This window comes from Ambystoma mexicanum, chromosome 3q (genome assembly GCF_040938575.1).
Source record: "Ambystoma mexicanum isolate Mex_15411 chromosome 3q, UKY_AmexF1_1, whole genome shotgun sequence".
NCBI lineage: Eukaryota > Metazoa > Chordata > Amphibia > Caudata > Ambystomatidae > Ambystoma > Ambystoma mexicanum.
The window spans coordinates 991,144,179-991,168,461 of NC_090926.1; the positions used below are offsets into that span (position 1 = coordinate 991,144,179).

Consider the following 24,283-nt stretch of genomic DNA (forward strand, 5'->3'; position numbering starts at 1 on the left):
GTCAGTCCCAGGGTATGGAGTCTATGTTGGGGAGTCCCTAGGACACCCCTGGGTCACGGCACAGAGGGTGCTGTGTGACCCACATCACAAAAATACATGAGGCCCTATGGAGTAAAAGACCCCATAGCCCATTCAACACAAGGTTTAACCAAGAAAACACACTTCAACATGTCCAAGAGTGAGGGTAAAAGAGTCTCACTCTTGGCAGGAGAAAAAAATTAAACCCCAGAAATCCAGCAAAGCTGCTGGGGGACTCACTAGGTAGGGAAATTCAGCCTAACCAGAGAATTCTCCCTAACAGTCTCTGAGGTGACCGCTTCTATCTGACTAGTAGCTCTCCTTTAAAAAAACAAATACATTTTCCTCTGCAGCGTTCAAGCACAGGAGAAAAAAGGGGGGACTGAGGTATGGGGCGTAGTGATGTGGTATGTATACGATTCCTGATATCACGACCGGAGCGGACGATCGAGCAACGAGCAAGACAGATCGACGGCACGGTCAAGGTCCACTACGCCCCCAATCTAAAGGTTTCCGAGCAGCAGAGCTGGGTGAGGATATCTATCGGATGAGGAATCTGCGGGAGAATAATTCATAGAAAGATCATAATGGTGAGTAGTTTATTCTTCTATTCCCTTTTGGCTGTTTGGCTGTTGCTTTTCTGGCTAGTCTTCCCCTGCAGTGGCTGAGCTTGGGGGGGGGGGGGGGGGGGGCTGAGATACAAGAGTGCAGTGACACAGTATATGTATGACATCACGTCCGGAGCTGACGACTGAGCATTGAGTCAAGGGGGATCGGCGGCCGAGTTGAGGTGCACTACGCCCCCTGTTCACATTTTTTCCGAGCAGCTCAGGCCGGAATGGATATCTATCTGATAAGGAATCTGCAGGAGAAGAATCCATAGAAATAACATTATGGTAAGTAATTTCTCCTTCTTGGACATCCATACAAGGACAGTAGGAGAGATGAACTATACTATTTTCCTCACTCTAGGATGTCCTTTCGATGTCACTTTGTGGGCTTACTACGTAAGGAAGGATTGCTGACCTGGGGACCCTATTAGTCCCCAGTTGGAAGTGGCTTTACATGTCCACTGTGTACAGCAGCTTTCACTCACAGGAAATCCTGTGCTTACCTGTGCAGCCCCTCCAGAGTAGGGCACGCTATCCTCAACAGAAGGCTTCCCTTCCATGGTCTCTTCCAGCCAGCTGCTGTTATGACCATTCCAATGACAGCAAGCACATTTGTTTGCAATATTCTTGCAGGATAATTGTCCTGTACACCAAGCAGCATAGTGGCTTTTTTGTCTCCTACATGTGAGGTAACTTTATTTTATAAGTCGCCTATACGGGAAATGGTGTTTCAATGTGCCACAAAGCAAAAGGGGAAGGGAACAGGGGAAATAATTCAATAATGGTCCTCTTGGGCCTTGTGACATTCGGATTGTGCAAGGGCAGTAAAGAGAAGTGCCAAAGAGGAGTGATGGTGGAATTATTCAGGGGGTGGTATGCAGGGCCCAGGGGCTAGGAAGTGCTGCGGGAATCTCTGGGGATGGGGGTAAGTGCCAGGGGGTACCGAGGTGTGGATCAGCAACTAAGTGTGAGGATATGACTCAGGAAGGATGCTTGTCAGTGAAGGGGGCACGGGAGGGTAGTGTTGAAGGGGGAATGCTGGTACAGACTGGTCAAGGAGAGCCTGGTAGCCTGTAAGACCCATAAATGACCAGGCCACCAGGTGCAGCAGCAGAGTGGAGTTATCAGGGGAGCGAGAGGGGGAAGCGGAAGAGAAAAGCAGGGTCTTGAGAAGTTTCTGGAAATAAAGGAGGTCTGGCTCAAGTCTGAGAGGGGTAAGGAAGCTATTCCAGAGGGAGGCACCTGCCGAAGAGAGCAATCTACCCTCTCCCCTCCCACCACTCTCTGCTTGGAAAAACATCTAACCTGCAAAGAGTTGGAGCTAGAGCTCGAGTTCAGCTCTAGCAGGGAGGTATTTAGGGAGAGAGAGTTGGATATAGCGAGCCCCAGAAAGCCTTGTGGATGATGCAGAGGTTCTTGAATTTGATCCTTGCAGCACCCAGGAGCCAGTGGAGAGATTTTAGGGCTGGAGAGATGCAGTCCCTTGGCTTGAGGCCCAGGGTAAGTCTTACAGTCCTATTCTGCATTAGTTAAAGGGGGCAGGTTGAGGAAGAGTCTAGCCTAGAGAGGACCAGAGCTCTAGAGACATTGAGTTTCTGGGGGAAGGTGAGGAGCAGGAGAATGCCTTTAAGTAGGTGAAGCAAAGGGGGCTTCTTCGCATGGTCCATGATGTGAAGGGAGAAGAGGAGAGAGAGGGGAGTTGAAGATGACACCAAGGTTTTTGGACTCCCAGGAAGGTGAGGGGAGAGGACCCTAGGATGGGCAGCCAGCGAGGAGAATGGGTGGAAGCAAGGAGCAGGGGTTCCAATGAGAAAGATCTCTGCCTTAATGTCACTAAGACTGAGATCATTAGCGGTGCACCATGACTGAATAGCAGTCAGTCGGTAATGAGAGAGGGAGTAGCAGAAGAAGTGGAGGGAAGCTTGAAGGAGAGCTGTCTCATCAGCGTAACACTGGAAATGAGAGGAGGAGATCAAGAGGGTCAAGATAGATGTTGAAGAGCCACAGCGATAGGATAGAGCCCTAAGGAACGCTGCAAGTAGAGAGTGAGGTGGAGGAGAGGAAAGGGCCCACTTAAAACTGGGAAGGACGCTTAGATGGGAAGGAAGTCTGCAAGTCCATTGCCCGGTCCATGATGCTGAAGGTATTGCGGAGCCGGTTTATAAGGATGGAATGATTGACCATGTCAAAGGCAGTGGAAAGATCAAGGAGAATGAGAACGGAAGGAGAGTTGGAATCAAGGTTAGAGAGCAGGTCTCCACAGGTGTTCAGGAGAGCAGTTTCTGTGCCTATGGATGCTCTGAATCCAGACTGGTGGTCATGGAGACACCCCACAAGTTTGGTGTGGTGAATCAGTTGAGAGGTGACCAATTTATCCAAATGTTTGCCCAGGAAGGGGGTAGTGGAGATGGGGCGATGGTTAGCAGGGCAGGAAGGGCCACTGGACAGCTTTTTTTAGAAGAGGGTTAACAAGAGTGCTTGAGGGGTGGGGGAAAAAGTGCCAATTTATTTTTTATTTTATTTGCATTCAAATTTAAACACTTTTTAGCAAAACCTAAAACTGAATGCAGTACAATTCTCTTTGCTAACTTGATTCTTGACAGACAAACTAACTTAAAATAAGGTAAAAGAATTTTACAGCTGGTGGAGGATGGGGGAAGGAGGTGGTAGCCAAGCAGTCATTGCAAACAGGCCTAGGTGTAGCGGACTGCGTTGGCCCAGCAAGGGGTTCAGCAGTGGTAATGAGAGGCGGCAGGCTTACCTGAAAACCTCTGCCTTCTCCCCGAATGTTCAGAACAGGTTGCTGGATATTCCCTTTGAGCGAGACATGCTTTTCGGCCAAAAGCTGATGAATCCATGGAAAAGTTTAAAGGATCCAAGTTTGCTACTAAATCACTGGAACTATCGGCGCAGCCGGCTAAGCCTGCCTTCAGCTTTGCCTCCAGAGGCAGGCACTTTAGGCGTTACGTACTTTATGGCAGGATGGTGCAGCTCCCTCAAACCAGACAGGTGCAGAGACGCTTCTCGCGTCCTGGAAGAGGTACGGGGCCCTCTAGAGGCCAACAAGCAGCAACAACGGTGGGGACGCCCTCTCCCTCTAAGCTGGTTTGATTTCCTGTCCCACAATGCACCAGTTGGTGGACGGTTGGCAGGGCATTGGCCCCAGTGGCATGAGAACCTGACACCTGGGCCCTGCAGTTGATTTGGTGGGGTTGTTTGCCCTTTCTAAGGAGACGACTGGACAGAACCCCACATCCACCAATCCAACTGGTACCAGAGCTCCAGGAAGTGCTGAGGGCCCTGTTGTCGAAGAGTGCAGTGGAGGAGGTACCTCCCGAACAGAGATGATCGGGCTGGTATTCCCGGTATTTCCTGGTACCCAAGAAGGGAGGTGGTCTCCGTCCCATTCTGGACCTCAGGGCTCTAAACATGTTACTGTGGGAAAGACACATTCCTCAGCTTAAAAAGTCCCATTTGACACCAGCTCAGCGGCTCCAATTTATCAGAGCATTCCTGGACAGTGGGCTGGGGAAGTCTTTTCCTCCCGAAGAGAGAGTCAGCAATATAGCCTTGATCGGGCATTTGTTTCAGAACCATGCCACCCTACCAGCTGCTGCTTTGCTCTGACCTTTGGGTCTCATGGCCACCTTTATTTTTCTAGTGCCAGAGGCCAGACTGCGCATCAGATCCCTTCAGTGGCCCCTGAAGGACCAGTGGTCTCAGTATCTGGGAGCACTCAGGGATCACCCATGTGTCCAGCCCGGTAGTCGGCGAACTCAGCTGGTGGAACACGCTGTTAGGGGAGTTTTCCCAAAGTCCTACTTGTAGTAGGACTTTAGTAAGCTTTCCCAGTGGTTTGTAGATCCCCAACTCTTAGTATCTGTCTGTACTAGCTCAGGACCTTGGTAGTGTGTCAGAGCAGTTAGGCTTATTTTAAGAGGAATATGTGAGCTGTAGGTAAGTACTCTGAATCTTAGTTGACAGCACATATATTTATGTAAAAGGTAATTATTGGGAGCCACCAGGGGGCGCCAAGACGTGATGCAGCTTCTCGGCTGATCTCCTCTTCAGGGTGCTTTTTTCCTGAATCTGGGCCACCCAGACCCATTGGAGCCGTGCCCTGACCCCCTCCGGGGCCGTATGGTGGTGGTGTGCCTCCGGGGAGTGCAACTCCGACGTCAGGAGGTGCCGGGATCCCGGAGATCGGAGCCCCCCGGGTAGGGGAAGGGACGCAGCCTGGAGCTTGAGCCCGCAAAGAGGAGCCGCACGGAGCAGTCCAATCGGCTGGTGGGGGAGGGGTGGAGGCCTCGGCTGCTAGCCGGTGGCGCGGGCTGGCCCCCACCCGTGGCTGTGCTGTGGTCATTGGGCCCCCCCCCGCAGTGGCCATCGGGGGGGACGGAGGTGCTGGCGGACCTGCGAAGTGCAGGGTCTCTCCATTACAAGCGCAGGTGAGAAGCGGCGCCTGCGGGCAGAGGCTGTGTTACTCCCGCGGAGGGAAGGCAAGGAGCGTTCCCGCATTGGACTGGGGCCTGCCAAAGGAGCTGCCTGGAGACTGCGGGCTGTTTGTTTGGGGAGGGACGCTTCCCTGTGGCCTCGGGGGGGTGGAGGGGGTGTGAGGCCCCAGGTGTTCGTCGAGTCCGGAGCACCTTACTGGATTGTGTGGGCGCAGATGGGGGTGAACGGTGCCCATGTTTGGAGCAAGCCTTCCGCCCCCCCCGGCTCCTGGCCGTGCAAGATCTGGAGGGGTCCTCCACTTGGCTAACTACCGGAGGAGTTGCAGTGTGCTGGCGACATCAGTGAAGTGCTGTTTGCCTAGGAAGGGCTCCTTGGAGACTGAGCCCTTGGTGCTGGGTGGTGACACGGCATCCCAGCCAACTGTGGACTTGTTGTGGTCTCTTTGTTCACGTGGCCCTTTATTCCTATGGATGCCCTTTGCCTGGAGAACTGTTAATTCTGTGGAGGGTTAGGGCTCCTCTGACCCGCTACCCGATTCCCCGGATTGATCTGCGATTTGGTCCTGATAGGGCTCGGCAGTGGGGAGGGGGTGGCCAGCCTAATACCTGGGCCCACGGGTCCCCCCCAGGTGCGCAGGTCGCACACTCGATCTGTGGAGTTTTCCCAGGGAGCTGAAGGAGGAAGAGAAGTACTGGGATCCTCCCCGCCATGCACCCTCTCGGGGGTCTGTCTCTTCGTGCTACGGTCCAATCTGTCCCTTAATGAACGGAGTGCAGGCGTTACAGAAGTTTCGGCGATCGCCTCAGCGACCTGTAGACATCAGAATGCAGGATAACAACCAGTCTGAGGCATCAGAAAGTCAAGCTATGAGCCGTGGCATGGCAGCTCTGCTCGAGGAGATCTGAGGTTTTAGGGTGGACATAGGTAAAAGATTGGACTCTCTGGATAAGAAAGTGGACGACGTTGAAGACCTTGTGCAGGCCTTCGAGGCTAATCAGACCTCGGCCGACCTCTTTGAGACTCAATTTGATATGAGGCTTGCAGAGCTTGAGATGAGGGAGGAGAGGATCACGCTCAAGCTGGATGACCTCAAAAACCCAGAGCGACGGTCGAATCTATGGTTTTTTGGCATTTCAGAACAGGAAGGTGAGACGCAGTTTGATATTGTGCGGAAAATCAGGGAAATCATTACCATTCTGTTTGGTGGAGATAGTACTACTGTCCCGACGATCGACCGGGCTCACAGAGCGGGAGGGCGCGCGGGAGGTCCTCGATCGATCCTGGTGAAATTTCATTATTTTGTAGAAAAAAAACAAGACTTGGCGCGCAAGAGGGGATCGATCGTGTGGAATGGCGTCAAGGCCTCCATCTACCAGGATCTTTCAGCGCTTACCCTGGCGCGCCGCAGGCTCTGTGGGCCCTGACGAAATGGCTGCAGGCCGGGGAGTGCGCTACAGGTGGGGTCACCCGTTCTCGCTCGCCTTTGAGTTTAATGGAGACAGATATTCACTTACCTCAGAGGCTGACATTCGGAAGGCGATGACTGAGTTGCTATGTGACTCTCCCCCGGATGGTGGTAAAGTGAGCGAAGAGCTACCATGGGACCATAAGAGAGAGACCTCGGAGTCTCTAGGGCGGAGACGTGTTCGGGGGCATAGGAAATAGGGAAAAATTGCTCTGCCCTCTGAGGGGCAGCCTAAGCCATGAAGAAGCACCATTGGTTTTTCTGGTTGTTTCTGCTGTGAGGCTGTAATGTAACTGGATGGAGACAGCAGCGGGCTGTCTGGGGTGGAATTCTAAACTTGGGGCTTTTCGGAATGTATTCCTGTTTGTTTGAATGATTCATTATATTTTTGCCTTTTTTGTTTTTGTTTGGTTTTTTATTTTTTTTCTCTTGTTTTCGGTTGGGGGGGGGGGGGGCTCAGTATCCTGTGGTATGGTTAAAGATTTATTGCCCAGGTGGAGGCGATCCATGGAGATCTGGGGGCCTGACATTTTGCAGATGCAGTCCTTTCAGACGCTCAAATGTTGGGGGTGGGGGTGTGGGAGTTGGGTTTGTGAGGGAGGGTATTGGAGCTACCTTGTTCACGGGACACTCCTCTGTGGGGTGTTTTTTGTGTGTGCTCTGGGAACTTGAAGCTAGGTCTGCAGAGGGGCAACCACGGGCCTTGCATAGACTATCCAATTTTCCTAATGGATGACCTGGTTCAACCAATGTAAGTGGGGTCCCTTAATGGGCGTGGTTTGAACTCTCCGACTAAGAGGTCCCTGGTGTTGAGAGAGTTTGTGAGGCTGAAACTCCACTTTCTGTTTGTGCAGGAGACCCATTGGATCAAAGGGAGGGAGCCTGTTTTTAAGTCCAAAGCTATTCAGCAGGCGTTTTTGTCTTCATATGGGACGAAGAAGCGAGGGGTTGTGCTTTTGGTTTCCCCTAATGCCCATTTCTCTCCCAGAGCCCATAGATCAGACCCAGATGGGCGTTCTATTATGGGGAAGGGAGAGGTGAGGGGTTGTCTCTTCACTTTAGTGGGAGTATGCACCCCGAATGTAGGGCAAGATGTTTTCTGGCAGGGAATGGGGGAGAGAATCGGGGCATTTGCAGAGGGAGCGCTGATAGTCGGGGGGGGGGGGGGGGGGGAGTGGGGGGGAGGACAGGAAACTTTTCAAACCTGGCTCCGAACCTAGACCCCAGACGAGACTAGCAGACTCTTTCCGCCGAGTAAACGAGGAATTGGGCCTGGTGGATGCGCACCCGGCTGACGATGGTCGCAAACCCTTCTACACTTTCTTCTCTGGAGTCCACCAATCCTTCTCCAGGATAGATTATGTGTTCGTGGACCCTTCGATCCGAGAATGTATCACAGATATTGGTGCTGAGGCCATCCCTTGGTCTGATCACGACCTGGTTCGAGTTAAGTTCGGTCTCCCCTTGAGGGAGCAGCGTCAACCTCGATGGGTATGCTCTTGGATAAGGAGCTCTCCTGGCCTTTATCTCTGAATTCTTTCTTCAAAATTATACAGGTGAAGTGGGAATTAGAACTGAGTGGGACGCGTTTAAGGCCATGGTTAGGGGTGTTCTGATGGAGATGGGGGCTAGGAGGAAGAAAGAAAGATCCAGAGAGGAGCGTAAACTAAGGGAGCAGGATTTGGCCATTCAGCCGAGAAGTAGGCTGAAATCGCAGATGAGTCCTGACGACCGTGGGAGACTACAACGCCTTAGTGGGAAGTTGGCCGCCCTTCTGGTGGGTCAGACGGAGAGAAAGCTGGCGTTCCTGAAGCAGCGCTATATGGAAAGGGGGGAGAAGGCGGACAAAATTCTGGCCTGGCGATTGCGGGAACTGCGACAGAGCAGGCGTGTTAACTGTATTAGTACTCGAGCAGGGGAATGGCTGGTGGATGATGCTCAAATAGCAGAGCAGTTTAAGATATTCTATGAACAACTCTACATGTCGGGCTACAATGGGGACGGAGCTGCAATTGACCGGTTCCTAGAGTCTCTTCCTATCCTATGTCTCGCTCAGGAAAGCTCAGCCTCCTTAGACCTTCCCATATCTCCCCAGGAAGTGGTGGATGCTATCTCCTCATTGAAGAGCGGTACGGCCCTAGGGGAAGATGGATTTACTCTCCGATTCTTTAAAACCCTTCGATCCACTTTGGCCCCATTTTTGGCCAGAGTGTATAATGACGCCCTTGAGACTGGCTCTCTCCCCCCCCTCAATGATGTCGGCCCTGATTGTGGTCATTCCGAAAGAGGGAAAGGATCCTTCCCTTTGTCAGTCCTACAGGCCTACATCCCTCCTTAATGTGGATGTTAAAATCCTGGCCAAACTCTTAGCGAACAGACTATCCAAGTTCCTTCCCTCTCTGGTCCATGGGGACCAAGTGGGATTTAGTCCTGGGCGTCAGGGCTCGGATAATGTTAGGAAAATGCTCGGTCTGATGTATGAAGTGACTAGGCGGGAGTCAGAGGCTTATATCCTTTCGCTTGACTCGGAAAAGGCCTTTGATTGCGTAGAGTGGCTTTTTATGGGGAAGGTGCTCCGTAGGATGGGCTTTGGTGATGGTTTTTGTGGGTGGGTCTCAGCCCTATATAATGGGCCATCTGCGCGAGTTCTTGCTAACGGCTCTATTTCTTCGAGATTTCCGCTCTCGAGAGGGACTCGTCAGGGCTGCCCCCTTTCCCCTCTTCTATATGCTTTGGCCATGGAGCCATTCGCCGTCGCGGTCAAACGATGGAGTTGTGGGGGTGAAATGTGGGGACTTTGAATTTAAATTCTCTCTCTTTTCAGATGATATTTTGGTGTATATGTCTGCGATGCATAGCTCCCTCCCACGGCTGTTGGATATAATTCAGTGCTTTGGGGCGTTCTCCGGGCTTAAAATCAATTCATCCAAGTCTTGCATTATGCCTATGGGTGGGCTCGACCAAGAAATCGGTGACCAGTCTGTGGTATTGGGGATGGGATGAGAGTGGAACGTTCTGACACGAGGTACTTGGGCACTATCATTCCTAGGGATCTGGGTAGGATCTACGAGTTGAACTCCTCCCCCCCCCCCCCCCCCCCCTCTGCAGGCCAAAATTTTTAACGACCTGGTCAGGTGGGCTCCTCTTACGCTGTCTTGGTTTGGACGTATGGTTACTGTAAAAATGAATAGACTTCCTCACCACCGTTACCTCTTCTCGGCTCTTCCATGCGTCATCCCCGATTCCTTCTTTGATTCTCTTCGTTCCCATCTCCTTAGGTTTGTCTGGGGTGGTAAGAGAGCTAGAGTGAAATTTAGTACCTTGACTCTTGGGGGGGGGGGGGGGGTGGATTTGGCCTTCCAGATGTTAAACTGTACTATAAAGCTGCTCAGCTGCAGGCGATGCTAGAACACCTCAGGGATGACATGAGGACATACTGGACATATGTTGAAGATGTGCAGGTACATCCACATAAGGTCAGAGATTTACTGTGGGCTCCCCTGCGCTCTCTGCCAGCGGCGGATAAAACTCACCCAATCCTTTCAGTCCTTTGGGCACTATGGAGGCCGAACAGGGACAATGGGTGTCCTCTCTTCGTGGCCGTCCCACTTATCGTCATTGTGGTGGCCCCCCGCTTAATCTGGGGACCCGGGACTTTCGCGGGACGCATTCGTGGTCGGATCAGGGGCTTGAGAGGGCTGCGCAGTTGTTTAGCCAGGGTTGTTTTATTGACTTTCACCAGTTGTCGTAAGCGCTCCCGGAAAAGCCAATTTCTATTTTTGATTATTTGCGGCTCAAGGGCATCCTTACCCAAGCGGACTTGGTGGTTAATCTATCGTGTCCTCTGACTCCCATTGAGAACATTTTTGTGGAGGCTAAGTCCAGGAAAGGCTCTCTTTCCAAGATCTACAAGGTAATGGTGTCGGCTAATTTAGAAGGTAGGCAGTGATTTAAAAGTGTATGGGAGGAGAGGATGGGTGAGTCCTTGGATGACCGAGACTGGGAATCTGTATTTAGGGTAACTTTTGAGGGGAGGCTCTATACCGCAGCTATGGAGCACAATTTTAAGCTCTTGCACTCCTGGCACCGATCCCCTGTCGCACTGCCTAGGATGTTCCCTAATGTGTCTCCCATGTGTCCTAGGGCGTGTTCAGGTAAGGGAACATGGTTCCATATGTGGTGGGAGTGTCCAATCATTAAGAGCTATTGGGCGGAAGTGCTCAGCTGGATCAAGGACATCCTGGGAATCTCCCCTCTCCCTTCACCCTATGGAGATCCTATTGAGTACTCCTAGGCCTGAGTCTGAGACGCCACCCTTTTCGAGGGTGACGAGGGCTGTGTTGAGAGCAGGGAGATTGGCCCTAGCCCAGAACTGGCAAAGTTCCCGGGCCCCTTCGAGGACTGAATGGTTTAATAAACTCTTGGCAATTTTTACTTATGAGAAACTTGCAGCGATAGCTGACGATAACATGTCTTCTTTCCTGCAGGATTGGACTATTGTCTTGTTAAGTGAGGACTGTGAAGTCTTGAAGCTATAATGTAATTGCATTTGAGATGGGTCTTTCAGGCGGGTGGGGTTGAATCGGGGTGATGTTCGGGGACCTTACCGTCGGAGACAGGTTATAGGGGTGAGGTCCCAGGGTTTCGACCTTGTCTCGTACTCCAGCGCACACTTTGGTGGTGTTTCCTGTGAAGCTCCTTGTTTGGGGGGTAGTGGGGGGGTGGGAGGTCAGGGGGGATTTCACCAGATGTTCTTGTTGCAGTGGGTAGTGTTTTTAATGACTGTCTGGTTGTTCTGTGTTTTCAAAATGTTCAATAAAAAATTAATGGGAAAAAGGTATATATTTATTATATTTACACCAGAATCATGTTAAATACTTCAGATGTTCAAGGTAGAACACTTACACTTCAAAGGGCACTTTCACTTTTGTGTTTGTTCGTGGTTACAATTGTAGCAACATTAGAAAGGGAAAAGACAAGGTTATTCTATTATCGGTAATTGCGCACTCATGCGGTTTTCAACAGGTCATGTGGTAATGCATTTACTCTGCAAACACATACAGAAAAGTCACTTAAAGAGAGGAAAATAAGAGGCTAGTGCAACATGAGCTTAGTTCAAGGTTCTAGAGACGGTTTCTTTGTCTGCAAGTCTTTAAAGTCCAAAAACGCAACCCTAGCTAAAGGCAGTACGTAGAGGGCTTGAAGTCTTGGCAAACAGGAATAATGAAGAGCTCCTGAGGAGACCTAAAACAGACACGAGAGGGGGACACAAGAAGTAGCTTGGGTCGGAGTTAAGAGGGGGTTGCTGTTAGGGAGAATTCTCTGTTTAGGCTGAATTTCCTAACCTAGTGAGTCCCCCAGCAGCTTTGCTGGATTTTTGAGGTTTATTTTTTTCTCCTGCCCAGAGTGAGACTTTTTTACCCTCACTCTTGGACATGATTTGAGTGTGTTTCTTTGAATCTAGAAGTGTTTAATTGGCTATGGGGTCTTTTACTCCATAGGGTTTCATGGGTTTTTGTGATGTGTTACACAGCACCCTCAGTGCAGTGACACAGGGGTGTCTTAGTGACCCCCCAGTATAGACTCCATACCCTGGGACTGACTACTGTCTCCCAGGGCATGTAAAGTCACCATTGACTTTACTAGTCTTAAATTCTGAACAGAACCAGTACAAACCATCATATTGTGGACGTACTGGCTGGGGCAATTCGATTGCCCCAGGGTCTGTTAGTCGAGGAGGCACGTCTCCGTCCCCCCTGATCGGGTTTTGGCTGGTGGCAGTGGATACTACTTTTTATATTCAACCACGAATATTTTCCTATGGGATTTCCCATTGTTTTAGGCTACTATCTTTAATTATTTACGGTAGCCTCGAACATACCGCCGGTTTATTTAATTAATATTAATTCTCCGGTTGGTATTTTTTGCCAAAACTTGATTCTAAAATGGCGTTTGTGTTCTCTTCTGTGACTCCAACCCAAGTCGACCCCTTTGTTCCACTTTTTGGCGGGCTTCTCCACAGAAGCCCTCCAAAGTGGTGCCACTCTGTCTGGGGTACTTAGGAGGGGTGTAGGGGAATTTAGGCACCCTGGACTGAGTTGCCTAGGCAACTGAAGTCGCACTCCATCCTGATTGGCCCAAGTGGTGAGCCGGCCGGATCACCACTTAGCATATTTGAGTGACAGCTAGGCTGAGTGAATGGGGGTTTGCTGCATAAAAGCAGGGCTTTGGGAACTGGAACTTCAGAAGTCGCCACAGGACCTAAGAATCCGACGAGGGAGAAGCTGAGCCGACCTGCCACGACACCACCACCGGTGGAGCCCTGCTGGACTGCCTCACCACTTTTCCCAACGACATAGGAGATCTCCCGCCGGAGAGTCTTCTTCCTTTGACTGGTGGGGATAACCAGTTTCACCATCTTTTCACTTTCCCGACGTACCTCGTGGCCGCCTTGCCCGTGCCAAGCACCCCGGCAACCGGGATACCACATTTTACCACGACCGCGAAACCAAGGTACCACCTTTAACCGGAAAACTCTGAGGCTGGTTTCTTCCCTGGTAGTGCAACGACCTTCATCTTTCCTCCAAGTCGAGATCTTCTCTTCCCCTGGACGACGACGCAACTTGCACCCACTACCAGGAACAACTGCCACCGCTGGAGGATCCTTCCCACTTAAGGTACCGTGTCCCTTGCTACCGACTGTACGGGGTAGATTTAGCCCCCGGCTTTCAAACCTGGGTTAGCCTGGGACACCCTAGCTAAACTTTTCTAAGCCTCTCAACTCTTTTTGAACCCTCTGCAAGACTTTCTAAGCCTAGTGTAATTGTGTGATCTTGGGCGCATTTGTGCTCTGCTCCCTCGAAGAGTGGGCCCAGCCTTTGGACTTTGGCTCACCAGTGACTTTTTGCTCTCTGCCTTGCTAACAGTGTTCCTGAAATCATAGAGTGGTGTACCTCTTCATATTCTGTCTTTTTCCCTCCCTTTCTCACAAACTTATTAGAGTGCAATCTAGTTAAGCGCTCACCTCTGTATGAAAATAAGTGGTGTTTTACTGTGATTTATCTGATAGGGAAAAAGGGGTGTATATATTACAATAGTAACTGTGTTTAGGATATTTTACAATAAGTGTGCTGGAGTGTTTCAACTGTGTGTTTTTAAATAAATAATTATATACTTTGATACCAAAGCTCTGATCAGTGTTTGCTTGTATTATTGTATCTGAGTGCCTATTGAGTATACTTTGCAGACTGCCTAACTCTTCTTGAGGGAAGTCTGACTGCTCAGCCACAGCTACCAGGTAAATCTGGGTGGTGCAGACTGCTACCAAGTGGGTTTAATGCCAACACCTGTAGTCTTAAATCTTTTGCAGTGGTCCCTAAGGGAACTGCACGGGTTTCTGCCTAACAGTTGCCCTGGACACACCTACGTGCACTCCAATTCTCTGGAGCGACTTCTTGGAATCAGGTAAGCAATACCTTTTTCCCCACAGTACCTTGAGTTTGAAGAAAGGGTTTGTGTTGGCTTCTCTGCGATGTGGCAGCTATGGGCCTGACAATGGACACAGATCGCCCAGTCAATCTTCTTTGCTTCCTGCAGTCCCACACTCTGGTGAGGGGGTCTAAGCGAGTTAGATCGGGTCTCTGGAGTGTCCTTACGGGCTCAGCACAGATTTGGACGTATTTAGCCTTTCTACAACTATGCACTCGAAATGGGCAGCAGGTCTACTGGTATTGGGGTTCTGCAGCTCTGGAAGCTCCTAGGACCTCGGGAGAGGGCTCGTCTCAAAGTTCGTCTTGGGACTGGTCGTTCCCACCAGCCAAGGGGAAGGAGTCGTCCTCTTTGTGGCTCCTCTGTCGCATAGAAAACGGGGTCGGGACAGCAGTGATCGCTTCACGGTCTTGCAAAGGGTCTGCAGGCGTCTCTGGTTCTTCTTCTTCGATTACTTCTGTTTCCAATGGTAAACTTGCTTTATACTCCAGAAGCCTCACCTTTTATTCAGTTCCAGCACACACTACTCTGCAATCTCTCTCAGCATTTTACAGATCAGGACAGCCAGACCCCCTTTTGGAGCTCTTCCTATTCGGGCACTCTAGCAGACAAAGGACAGGGGGAGGAAAAGTCCTCCCCCACTTCCTGCCTGCCCAGACACTCTGGAGCCTAGGCGAGGATATCTACTGGTTCCCGCCAAAGACAAAACACACACAGACCTACTCCTCCCAGAACGATAGACGTGCTAACAAAGAACAGCCACGCTAGTAATGGGAAAAAAAGGGAGAACCCAAGTGTGTACTTGGGTGCCCCTATTGTGCGCTACCAAGGCTATGGACATACCCTGCAGTATAACAAATACACAACAGTTGGTAGAACGTGTCCGCTGGAATCAGCCATACCTAGGTGGTTGTCTATGACTAAAAAGTCACAGGAGCAGAAAGAAGGAGGATACTAAGTATCCCTTTGGCAATCCATTGAAGGTGGTGTGTGCCAATCTCTCAAACACTTCAGTATCTATCCTGTAGTTTACTTAAGGATATAGGAAAATAGTCTTAAAGGAGGACCCTAGGGGTCCCCAGCAACACTGTCCATAAGGAGCTGTGTGCTGCAGTAGTACAACACGGATGCCTTTAAGAGCTATGGAGCACAGGTAGATTTACAAAGAATAGAGTTCCAAAAGACAAAGTTGATAAGGATGAAGGTGGGGGGAAAGGCTACACTCATTCAGGATTAACAGAAAAGGTTCAGAAGTCCAGCAAAATGTGCCTGGGGGGGGTCTCACTAGGAGAGGGCATGAAGCACAATAATGATAAATCTCCCTAACACATGTGCAGCTATATCATGGTGGGGGAACCCTTCTGGCATCCTGGGCCTCAGGCTTCATTGGTCACGGATGTGTCTCTGAAGGGTTGGGGCGCTCACTGCGAGGAATTGCAGGTGAGCAGCCTCTGGTCTCTATCAGAAGCCGGGTGGCACATCAACAGGCTGGAGTTGTAGGCCATCTGGTTAGCCCTGGACCTTTTCCCCGTCTCTCAGAGGGAAGCAGGTCCTCGTCCTGACGGACAACACAGTGGCCATGCATTACCTCAACAAAGCAGGGTGGTGTGGACTCCCGCCCCCTCTGCACGGAGGCAATACAGCTGTGGTTCTGGTTACGGGAGAACCAAATCTCAGTCTCGGCATTTCATCTGGCGGGGATGGAGAACAACTTTGTGGATGCTCTGAGCAGGCAGAGCATGGTCTCACATGAGTGGGAAGTGTGCCAGGAAGTCCTAGAGGAGGTCTTTGCTCTCTGGCGTAACCAAGCAGTGGATCTGTTTGCCACGGAGTCCAACAAGAAGGGCAAACAGTTTTCCTCAAGGGAATTCCCAGTGAACGGCGCACTTGGGGAAGCGTTTCTGGTTGATTGGGCCTTCCCTCTCCACTACGCCTTCCCCCTCAAATACCATCATCCCTTGGGTTCTCAGTAAATTGAAGAGATTTTGAGCGCTCTTGATAGCCCCGGATTGAGGGAGAATGTGGTACTCCGATCTCTTGGATCTGACCATATGTCTGGATCTCCTGACCCAGTCTGATGGCCGAGTGCTCCACCCAACCCCGGATTCCCTCAACCTACATGAGTGGCTCTTGAGAGGATGAGATATGATGACTGGAACCTCTCAGAGGAGGTGATTGAGTGTTGCTGGCTGCACGCAGACCTTCTACAAGATCTCTGTACACGTGCTGGAGGAGAGGATTTGAGGCGTGGCGCACCCTATCTCTTGCCCCACCACCGCAGTGATGGAGTTCCTGGCCTTGACAGGCTTTCAGGTAACCACAGTCAAAGTGTATTTGGCGGCCATGTTTATGTTCAAGATGGCCCCAGACCAAGGTTCCTTCTTTACTATTCCGGTCATAGCCCAATTCCTGAAGGGCCTTCTCAATAAGTGTCCGCCAACCCCTTTTGTCACCTTGGGATCTTAATCTGGTTTTTACCTTCTTGATGGCGACTCTGTTTGAGCCTATACACTCCTGTTCTTTACGGCTGTTATCCCTTAAGACAGCCTTCTTGGTTGCATTCACATTTGCCAGGAGTGTTCGCGAGCTGCAAGCTCTGTGCTGCAAACCTCCTTCTTTTCTAAAGTTCTTTGGAGAGAGTCTCTCTCAAAGTCAGGCCTGGGTTCCTTCCTAAGGTGGTTTAGTGTTTCACCTGTCCTAGTCTATCGAATTTGCCTGCCTTTTACCCTCCTCCACATTCCTTGAAAGAGGAAGAGCGGTTCCACTACCTTGATCCCAAGAGAATGTTAAGCTTCTATTTTGCTCACACATCTGAGTTTCGGAAGTCAGACCAGTTATTCAAAGGTCCATTCTTTGTCTCGAAAAGGTCTTGCCATAACCAAACAAACCCTGTCACATTGAATTATTTTGTGCATATCTGAGTGTTAACAATCGGCAGGCAGAGAGTTTCCAGCGGGCATCAGGGCTCACTCAACCAGAGGGGCCTCTGCATCTGCAGCCCTCCAAAGAGGGGTTCCTGTTAGGGACAAATGTCGGGCAGCCACATGGTTATCCTTACGTACATTCACTAAGCACAATACCTTGGATGTTGCACTGGGAGCTGATGCCCGGTTTGGAAGGGCGGTTCTACAGAATCTACTTGTTTAAAACACTCTGCCCTCCTCCGTTGTTATAACTGCTTGGGGAGTCTATCAAGATGAGGAATCCGCAGGAGAAAAGCAATCAACTGAAGGGGAGATTACTCACCGTAATGATCTTTCTAGGTATTCTCATCGACCCTCCTATCCGTCCCCGCTCAAAGTTCTGGGGTTTGTCCCTTCTGTTCAAACAAGAAGACAACTGGTGATGGCTTTTAGAGGACCGCTTCTGTCTGTCAATTTAAAAAAAAAAAAAAAAAAAAATCTTTCATTCATTGTTGTGGGCAATCACCCCGTTAGGTTGATCCCTTAAGATTTTTACCGGCTGATTAGCCTTCTCCTGTGATTTTTCCTTCTGCAGCGTTCATGCATGGGGGGGACAGAAGCATGGGGCGTAGTGACGTGCTATATTTACAACACCTGACGTTGCTTCTGGAGCCGACAATAAGAGCAAGACGGTTCGACGGCTGAAACGAGATCCACTACGCCCCTTGGCGAAACGTTTCCCAGCACCAGAGGTGGATGATGAATATCTATTAAGATGAGGAATCTGCGGGAGAAAAATCCATAGAAAGATCATTACGGTGAGTAATTTCTCCTTTTAGGCAGCACTGGGAGGTCAGGCGGACAGCTCCACTCGACCATTAAACCTGCGGGTCGTGTTTTCGGAGCCATGGAAGCCCAGTATTAAGCCGAACTGTGATGTGGCAATGTGATCAAAATGATCACAATGGTTATCCCCACACAGAATAGTCATGATCTGTGTACACTGAGTAATAGGGCCGGGCCACAACAGGGTGACGTCCACTGCCCGGACGTCTTCTGGTTTCCTCTTGCGACTTAGGGGAACCTCTATCTTTGCTGCTTATGTCATACCTATAAAAATTCCAGTGGCCCTTGAATCTATCGACATAGTGACAGGAAGCTTCCGGCTAAGAAAGCACAACAGACCAGAGAGGGCAACATGTGGTGCATAATTGGCATAGGTAATGGACGTGGCTCCCAGGCTCGACTGTGTGACCCCCTATGACAGCCAAGCCAAGGTGTTTCCACCGATTTGCATGGACTGATCGAACAGCACAATTGGTCGCAAATCACCCTGACACCTGTCACCACGATCTATCATAGCTGGACATTCTATTAGCTGAGGATCTACCTGTGCAATCAAGTCCTTCAGGCACAGGCATTCAAAAAGTGTGGTGTGCCCCTGCCCTTCCGGGGGCGGGGAGGAGGGCATGGTACCCCAGCCTGCATAAATGTTTTTTGTTAACTTGAAAAAAGCAAGAGGGAGCACTGGAGGGGTGGCTCACCCATAATAGGCGAGGGGGCACCTACCCAGCGGCCCCCTCACCCATTATGGAGGAGCAGAGTAGCCAGCCCAGTGAAACACTGGGTGCTTTTTCCAGCTGAAGGAGCTCTTCTGGGCTGGCTGAACTGTCTGGAAACACTGTTTCCCTTTGACAGTTCAGTTCCCCAGCCGCACATGCTCAATGAACCATGCAAGGCTGGCAGCGTTTTGCCTCACATGCCTTACATAGCTCATTGGAAATGTTGGATGGGGAACTGCTTGTCTGTATGTGCAAGGGGGAGGTCCTGCGCCTCCTCGCACATACAGAGCTGGGCATTTCAGCATGAATGTCCAGGAACCAGGAAGGTCTAGCTTCCCGATTCCTGTTCATGGTGCAAGAGCTGGAGTGCTGGGGAGGAAACCTCTGGACCGGTGCAGAAGGTAAGTTTATGTTCATTTATTTTTTTTTTAAATGTGTGTGGATGCAACTTGTGTTATGAGTGAGTGTACGAGGATGGGTGCTCATGTGAATGAATGATAGTGGTTGCTGTGTGAATGTTTTTTGTTGGTCCGTGGAGCTGATTTTGGTGAGTGGGGGAGGAGGATGGGGAGTTGTACAACAAAGCCATTTTAAAAATGCCTTTGTTTCCCAATCCCCCTGCCCACCTGCCAAAATCAGCTCTCCTGAGGTGATGTTGAGCCCAGGGGACAAGGATGGTATTTAAATGACTGGACATCTATCCAGTAAATAATGCCATGCTTTCCCCCCAGCGCCTTGCATACACACATAATGGTGTTGATTATGTGTGTGATATCTAGGATAGATGTTAATGTTATGTTACTAACATTAACATCTATCCTAGATGTCACGTGAAAAGATACCATGCCTGCCCCATGGGCCCCCCAGCGACAATTGCTAACTGTTTGGCTTTTTACCCATTTTTTTTTTAAACGTATGTACTAAAATGCAGTATTTTAACCCACTATTTTAAAACATTTCTGGGGGGGGAATCTCAGCCTCCTACCCCGCCCCTCCTCCGAACCTTCCATTGGTTGGTTTTGGCTCCATCGCCATGCTTGGTCGCTATGGCATATCTGAGAAATCTGTATGCCACTCCACTTAAAAAAATTCACCATCTGCCACTGGCCACGAGACTGTGGGGGGGGGGTGTGCCCAGAGACTGTGGTAGGAGCAGGATGGGGGAGCCACAGGACAGTGGTGGGAGCAGGGTGGGGAGAGCCCAGGGACATTGGTGGGAGCAGGGTGGGGAAAGCCCAGTGACAGGGCTAGGAGTGGGATGAGGGAGCCCAGAGACTGTGATGGGAGCAGGTGGGGGAGCCCAGGGACTATACTGGGAGTAGGATGCGGTGACGGCACGTGATACTTCATAGCCATTTAGACTTACTTTCTAGTTGGCATTTTTGGGGGGGGCCCGGCCTGCCCACATTTTGCTCAGATGGGGGCCCAAACCAAAAAAGTTTCAAGTCTACTGCTATAAGGTCATCCCGGAGGCCCTGCTAAAACAATGACATCCTTTTTTCCCTGGCCCAGTCAGCTTTGGCCACCAAGCGGTTAAATTGAGTGACAGAAGTGATCAACTTTGTTACCCTGTTAAAGGATCAACAGCTCCCTATCTTTACACATAGTTCCTGCCTGTCTGTTGAATGTTTCCAAATTCCTCGAGAAATCCATCCGAGTCATACAGGATACTACCGTCTTGCTGAACCAGGGAATTCGCCCATGCCGCAGCATCATCGAATAAGAAATGACAAAGGCCGTTCTAGCCTGTGCTGCTCTAAATGCTATGGGTTTTGTGAGAAAGTGAAAGTGTAAACGACATTGAGTAAGGAACATCTGGAATCTTTTGCGGGTCACCTGCATACTGCTCTGGTGGGGCTAGGGGAACTATGGCATCGGGCGTGACCTGCACTTGAACAGGGACCCGATCTGATAGAGCACCACCGGGTAACCGGCACACTGTACATCTAGGCTGTGTACCTGGGTTGCTAAAGTGGTGTATTCCTGTCTGGTGGCTGTTAGCTCTGCTTGTAGGACATGAAGGGTCTTGGCAATGTTTTCCATTACGCAGCTGTGTCGTGCCACTGGGGCGCCTGAAAACACTTGGCCTTGTGCTTCTGACAGGTTCCATAACTCCGAGGCGCAGGAGTGGCATTAACCAACCACCCCCACTGTGATTTTGGGACCTGCAAGTCGAAACTTATGCAGGGAAAGGAGGGTTAGGGAATTGATGATTGGATATGAACGGGGAATGAGGGAAACCGGGAAGAGGGTTAGGAAGAGATTATGCATAGGAAGGGGGACATAGGGTAAGCTTCCCCTGCACTCACTACACTTGCATCCTGATTCATACTCTCATACATACTTGGTAATGCCCAAATAGTGAACATGGAACAAGAGCACTATAGTAATTCACAATGTAACACTTATTTCTGAGTATGGCTGCCGGAGTGTCCCTTGTTGTCTCCTTTGTATTCACAGAGCCAGGTTGCTTGCAGTAGCAGTTCAAATGCTGCAAAGAGAACCAAAATGAGTGCACGTCAACACTGCTGCACGTGGCTGTACACATGCGTGTATGTAAACTTCAGGCTTAGTGGGATTAGTAGCCGCACGTGACTTCACATTCTATTCACATGCAGGGATCTGTGGGAGCTGCCCATTGCCTTTTTTTCCGTGCAGCCCTTCTGTGGGGGTCGCACATGGCTAATTTCCATGCAGCAGTAAGTTCCTGGCCACACCTGGCTGTTAAATATGCAACATGAGGGTCTTGTCGGTGATTAAGTGTGGATGTGCCCCAAGAGCACCACAGCTTATAAGCCTTCCAAAAGCACTGCGCGTGGTAAGTATGCGTGTGGTTGGGTGCACAGGTTAGTGCATTCGATGTGCTGCGTTTAGTGTTCCTGGTTCACGATATGCATGCAGTAGCTGGCACTTAGCTTTGTGGGAAGCAGGGACCAGAGAGAGATCTGGTGGGGCTGTGCTGCCTGGGCGACCCCCCCCCCGCCCTTTCCACGCTAAGAGAGAGCGCTGCGCGACTTATACGTCTTGCGAGGGGCTGGGATCTAGATCCTATGGGGCATGGCACATGTGGCCCCTGGCCTTGGCCCATGGCATGTGTTTCTAAGGCCGGAGCAGCTCGGCACATATCTTGCCAGCTTGATGTCTCGAGCACAAGCCCTGGGTTATTCCTTGTGCGCATTCGTGCCAACATGCCACGCCTAATGTTCTAGGCCAAGGTGCTGGGAAATGCATTCTTGTAGGTGTTGCCCTGCAGAAAGGGCAGATAAGCCTTTGGTATGGCTTGATTGTTTTCTTTATATTGTGCTTTTGTTGTCCTTTTGACTATTTCTGGTCTCTCTACAACACATACAAGATGCTGGCCTTGACCCCCAGCTCTGCCAGTTAAGCACTGTGTAGTGATTTAAGTGCATTCTATTACAACTATCGTTTGGTGCATTATTACTGAACCTAAGAATAACTGTGGTACCACATAGAACTTTATATTTTGTGTTAACTGTTGAGGCAGAGTTGCCCAAGTACAAAGGGAGTCTTATTTGTATATATTCACGTAAACCTAATTTTATCTAAGAAAAGAACTGTTGGTCTTTTTCGAAGATTCACATGTGACCCACTTGCATCTATATTGAGGCTTGGGTATCTCTGATACTTGCCTACCTTTCTAATATGAGATAGCTGCCATAGGAGGAGCCAGGCCACCTATTGGTTAGAAAGGAAAAAGTGCCACAATTGGGTGGATAAGCTGTACTTTGTCTATCTGTGTTATTCGTGGTACTGCTAATCAATGATTCCCACCCTGGAGATGGTGAATTGTCCAAGCATGTGACTCTATAAAAAAGGGGGTTGGGGGCCTGCTACCTTTGGCTCTCCAGATGTTATGAACTACAGCCCCGTCAACCCTGGCCATAGTAGTCATTGATGAAGGTTCATGGAAGTTGTAGTCCAACATATCTGCAGAGGCAAAAGTTGCAGGCCCCTACTGTAAAAGATACCAACAATGGAGAACTTGTATTACAGGTAAGTAATTATGTTAAGACCGGCTTTATGGTCTTTTGAAGCTCAGTAAGGTACTTTACCCCGTGGAAGATTCAGTAACAAATAGATTTGCTACACATTCATGAACATCATTTAAAATATTGTTCATTTTAAGCATAGTTTTTATGAGGTAAGCTGTGTACCTAATTTGTGCAGATCGCCCTAATAATCTTCTGCCTGCACTGGCCTCTACTAATAAATGGCACATGTATTCATATTTAAGGGGAAAATGTAATGAAGGTGGTCGCTGCACTCCTGGTTTAGGGCATTTACTCCTAGCTATTTCACTCCAAAAGCCAATCCTGACACCGAATAGCACAGCAAGCTAAGCGCTTGCCCCTGATATTTTTGCACAGCCTGCTGTATGGCAGGGTCAACTCGGCACTTAATTGCTCCGAGGTCGATCGATTACCACTCTGTAGAATAGCCTATGGGTGTGTAGAATAAGAAATACATTATCATCATTATCATCATAATGTATTTGCTACTACTGGAAGATTGTGAGTAATTCATAGTCCACACTCCACTGTCATGGCAGTTGAGGACTCACAGCACCAGCAGATTTGTTTTATTTATGCCCTGTGCTGAATTGCAGAACCTTTAATGGATAGTGATTATTTGCTTTTTCTCCTTTCACCCACTTTTCTCGCACATAAACAGGCACTGTTGGAGTTCAGCCATCGGGGATTCAGGGATATGGTGCTGCGGGCACCTCTGCACACCCTGCCCCATCAACTATGTGGTCTTGCCTGCACTGCACCTTCATGAACCAGGCCGGGACAGACCAGTGTGAGATGTGCCGGCTACCTAGAGCCTAACACCGCCTCCTTTAATGAGCTGTTAAGGGGCTGCAGATTTGGCATTTGCAAAAACCGCCTGGACCCTGGATTTTCTCTGACTACATTGCAGTCCTGGAGAGAGAGCCCACATCGCTACTTTTCTGCGTGTCTGAGAAAATCTCAGCCTGACACAATTTCTCAGTGAACGCTCCCAAGCTTTGGAGTTTGCCTCCCATCTCCCTTTTGACCGAATTGTAGCCAAAAAGAATGCCCCAATGCTGTACAAGACTGATCTGAATTAACAAAAGACAATTTTTTGCAAGTTGGTGCTTCTGTTAATGTCTGTATTTTTCCCTGCTGCGCTACTCATCTTCATTGCAAAACATTTTATCAAAAACAGTACATTCAAAGGTTACAGATCTTTTTACAATGCTGTTTCTTTGTTGGATGCAAGTGACTCTGAAAGTTACTGGCAAGTCTCACTGTTAAGTCCGCACTGATCACCATATAAAACAAGATTCCATCAGTTACATTTATTTATTTTTTGTTGGCCGTATATTGAGTCTTCCAACTTCATGAAGAAGCTAGCGGCATGGATGCTTATCAACCCCTATGGGCAGGTTCTTCTCTTAAAGTAGCCTTTGTGCTGCCAACACACCTAGCAGGACTTGCTACTGCTGTAACAGATGATGCTTCCAGTTCCATTGGTCCTTTACCAGCCCTTTGGTTCGCCATCGAGTCAGTCAAAAGGCAGAAACGTCTACAAAACACACATTTCCCACAGACCCTATCTTGCAAGGCTTTTAGTTTCTTTGAGTCTGTCCCTTGTGCAAAGCATATTTATACAGAAAACATTTCACTGCCCCAACATGTGGAATGCAACCTGCTGTGGCTATTTGAAAGCATTATTAAAAGACAGTGTCCCTCATACTGTTTCCCAGAAACATTTTACGAATTTGAGCAGCAATAT

The 24,283-nt window shown here is 49.7% G+C and overlaps 1 protein-coding gene across 1 annotated transcript in view; it reads left to right on the forward strand.

The window, feature by feature from the left end:
- NPLOC4 (NPL4 homolog, ubiquitin recognition factor) overlaps positions 1 to 23,843 on the forward strand; it is an 847,851-nt gene extending 824,008 nt beyond the window's left edge. The window contains exon 17 of the mRNA XM_069655142.1: positions 23,195 to 23,843. Coding sequence (XP_069511243.1) covers positions 23,195 to 23,352 — 158 coding nt within the window. The 3' untranslated portion in view covers positions 23,353 to 23,843. The remainder of the gene's footprint in view (positions 1 to 23,194) is intronic.
- The last annotated feature ends 440 nt before the right edge of the window (positions 23,844 to 24,283 follow it).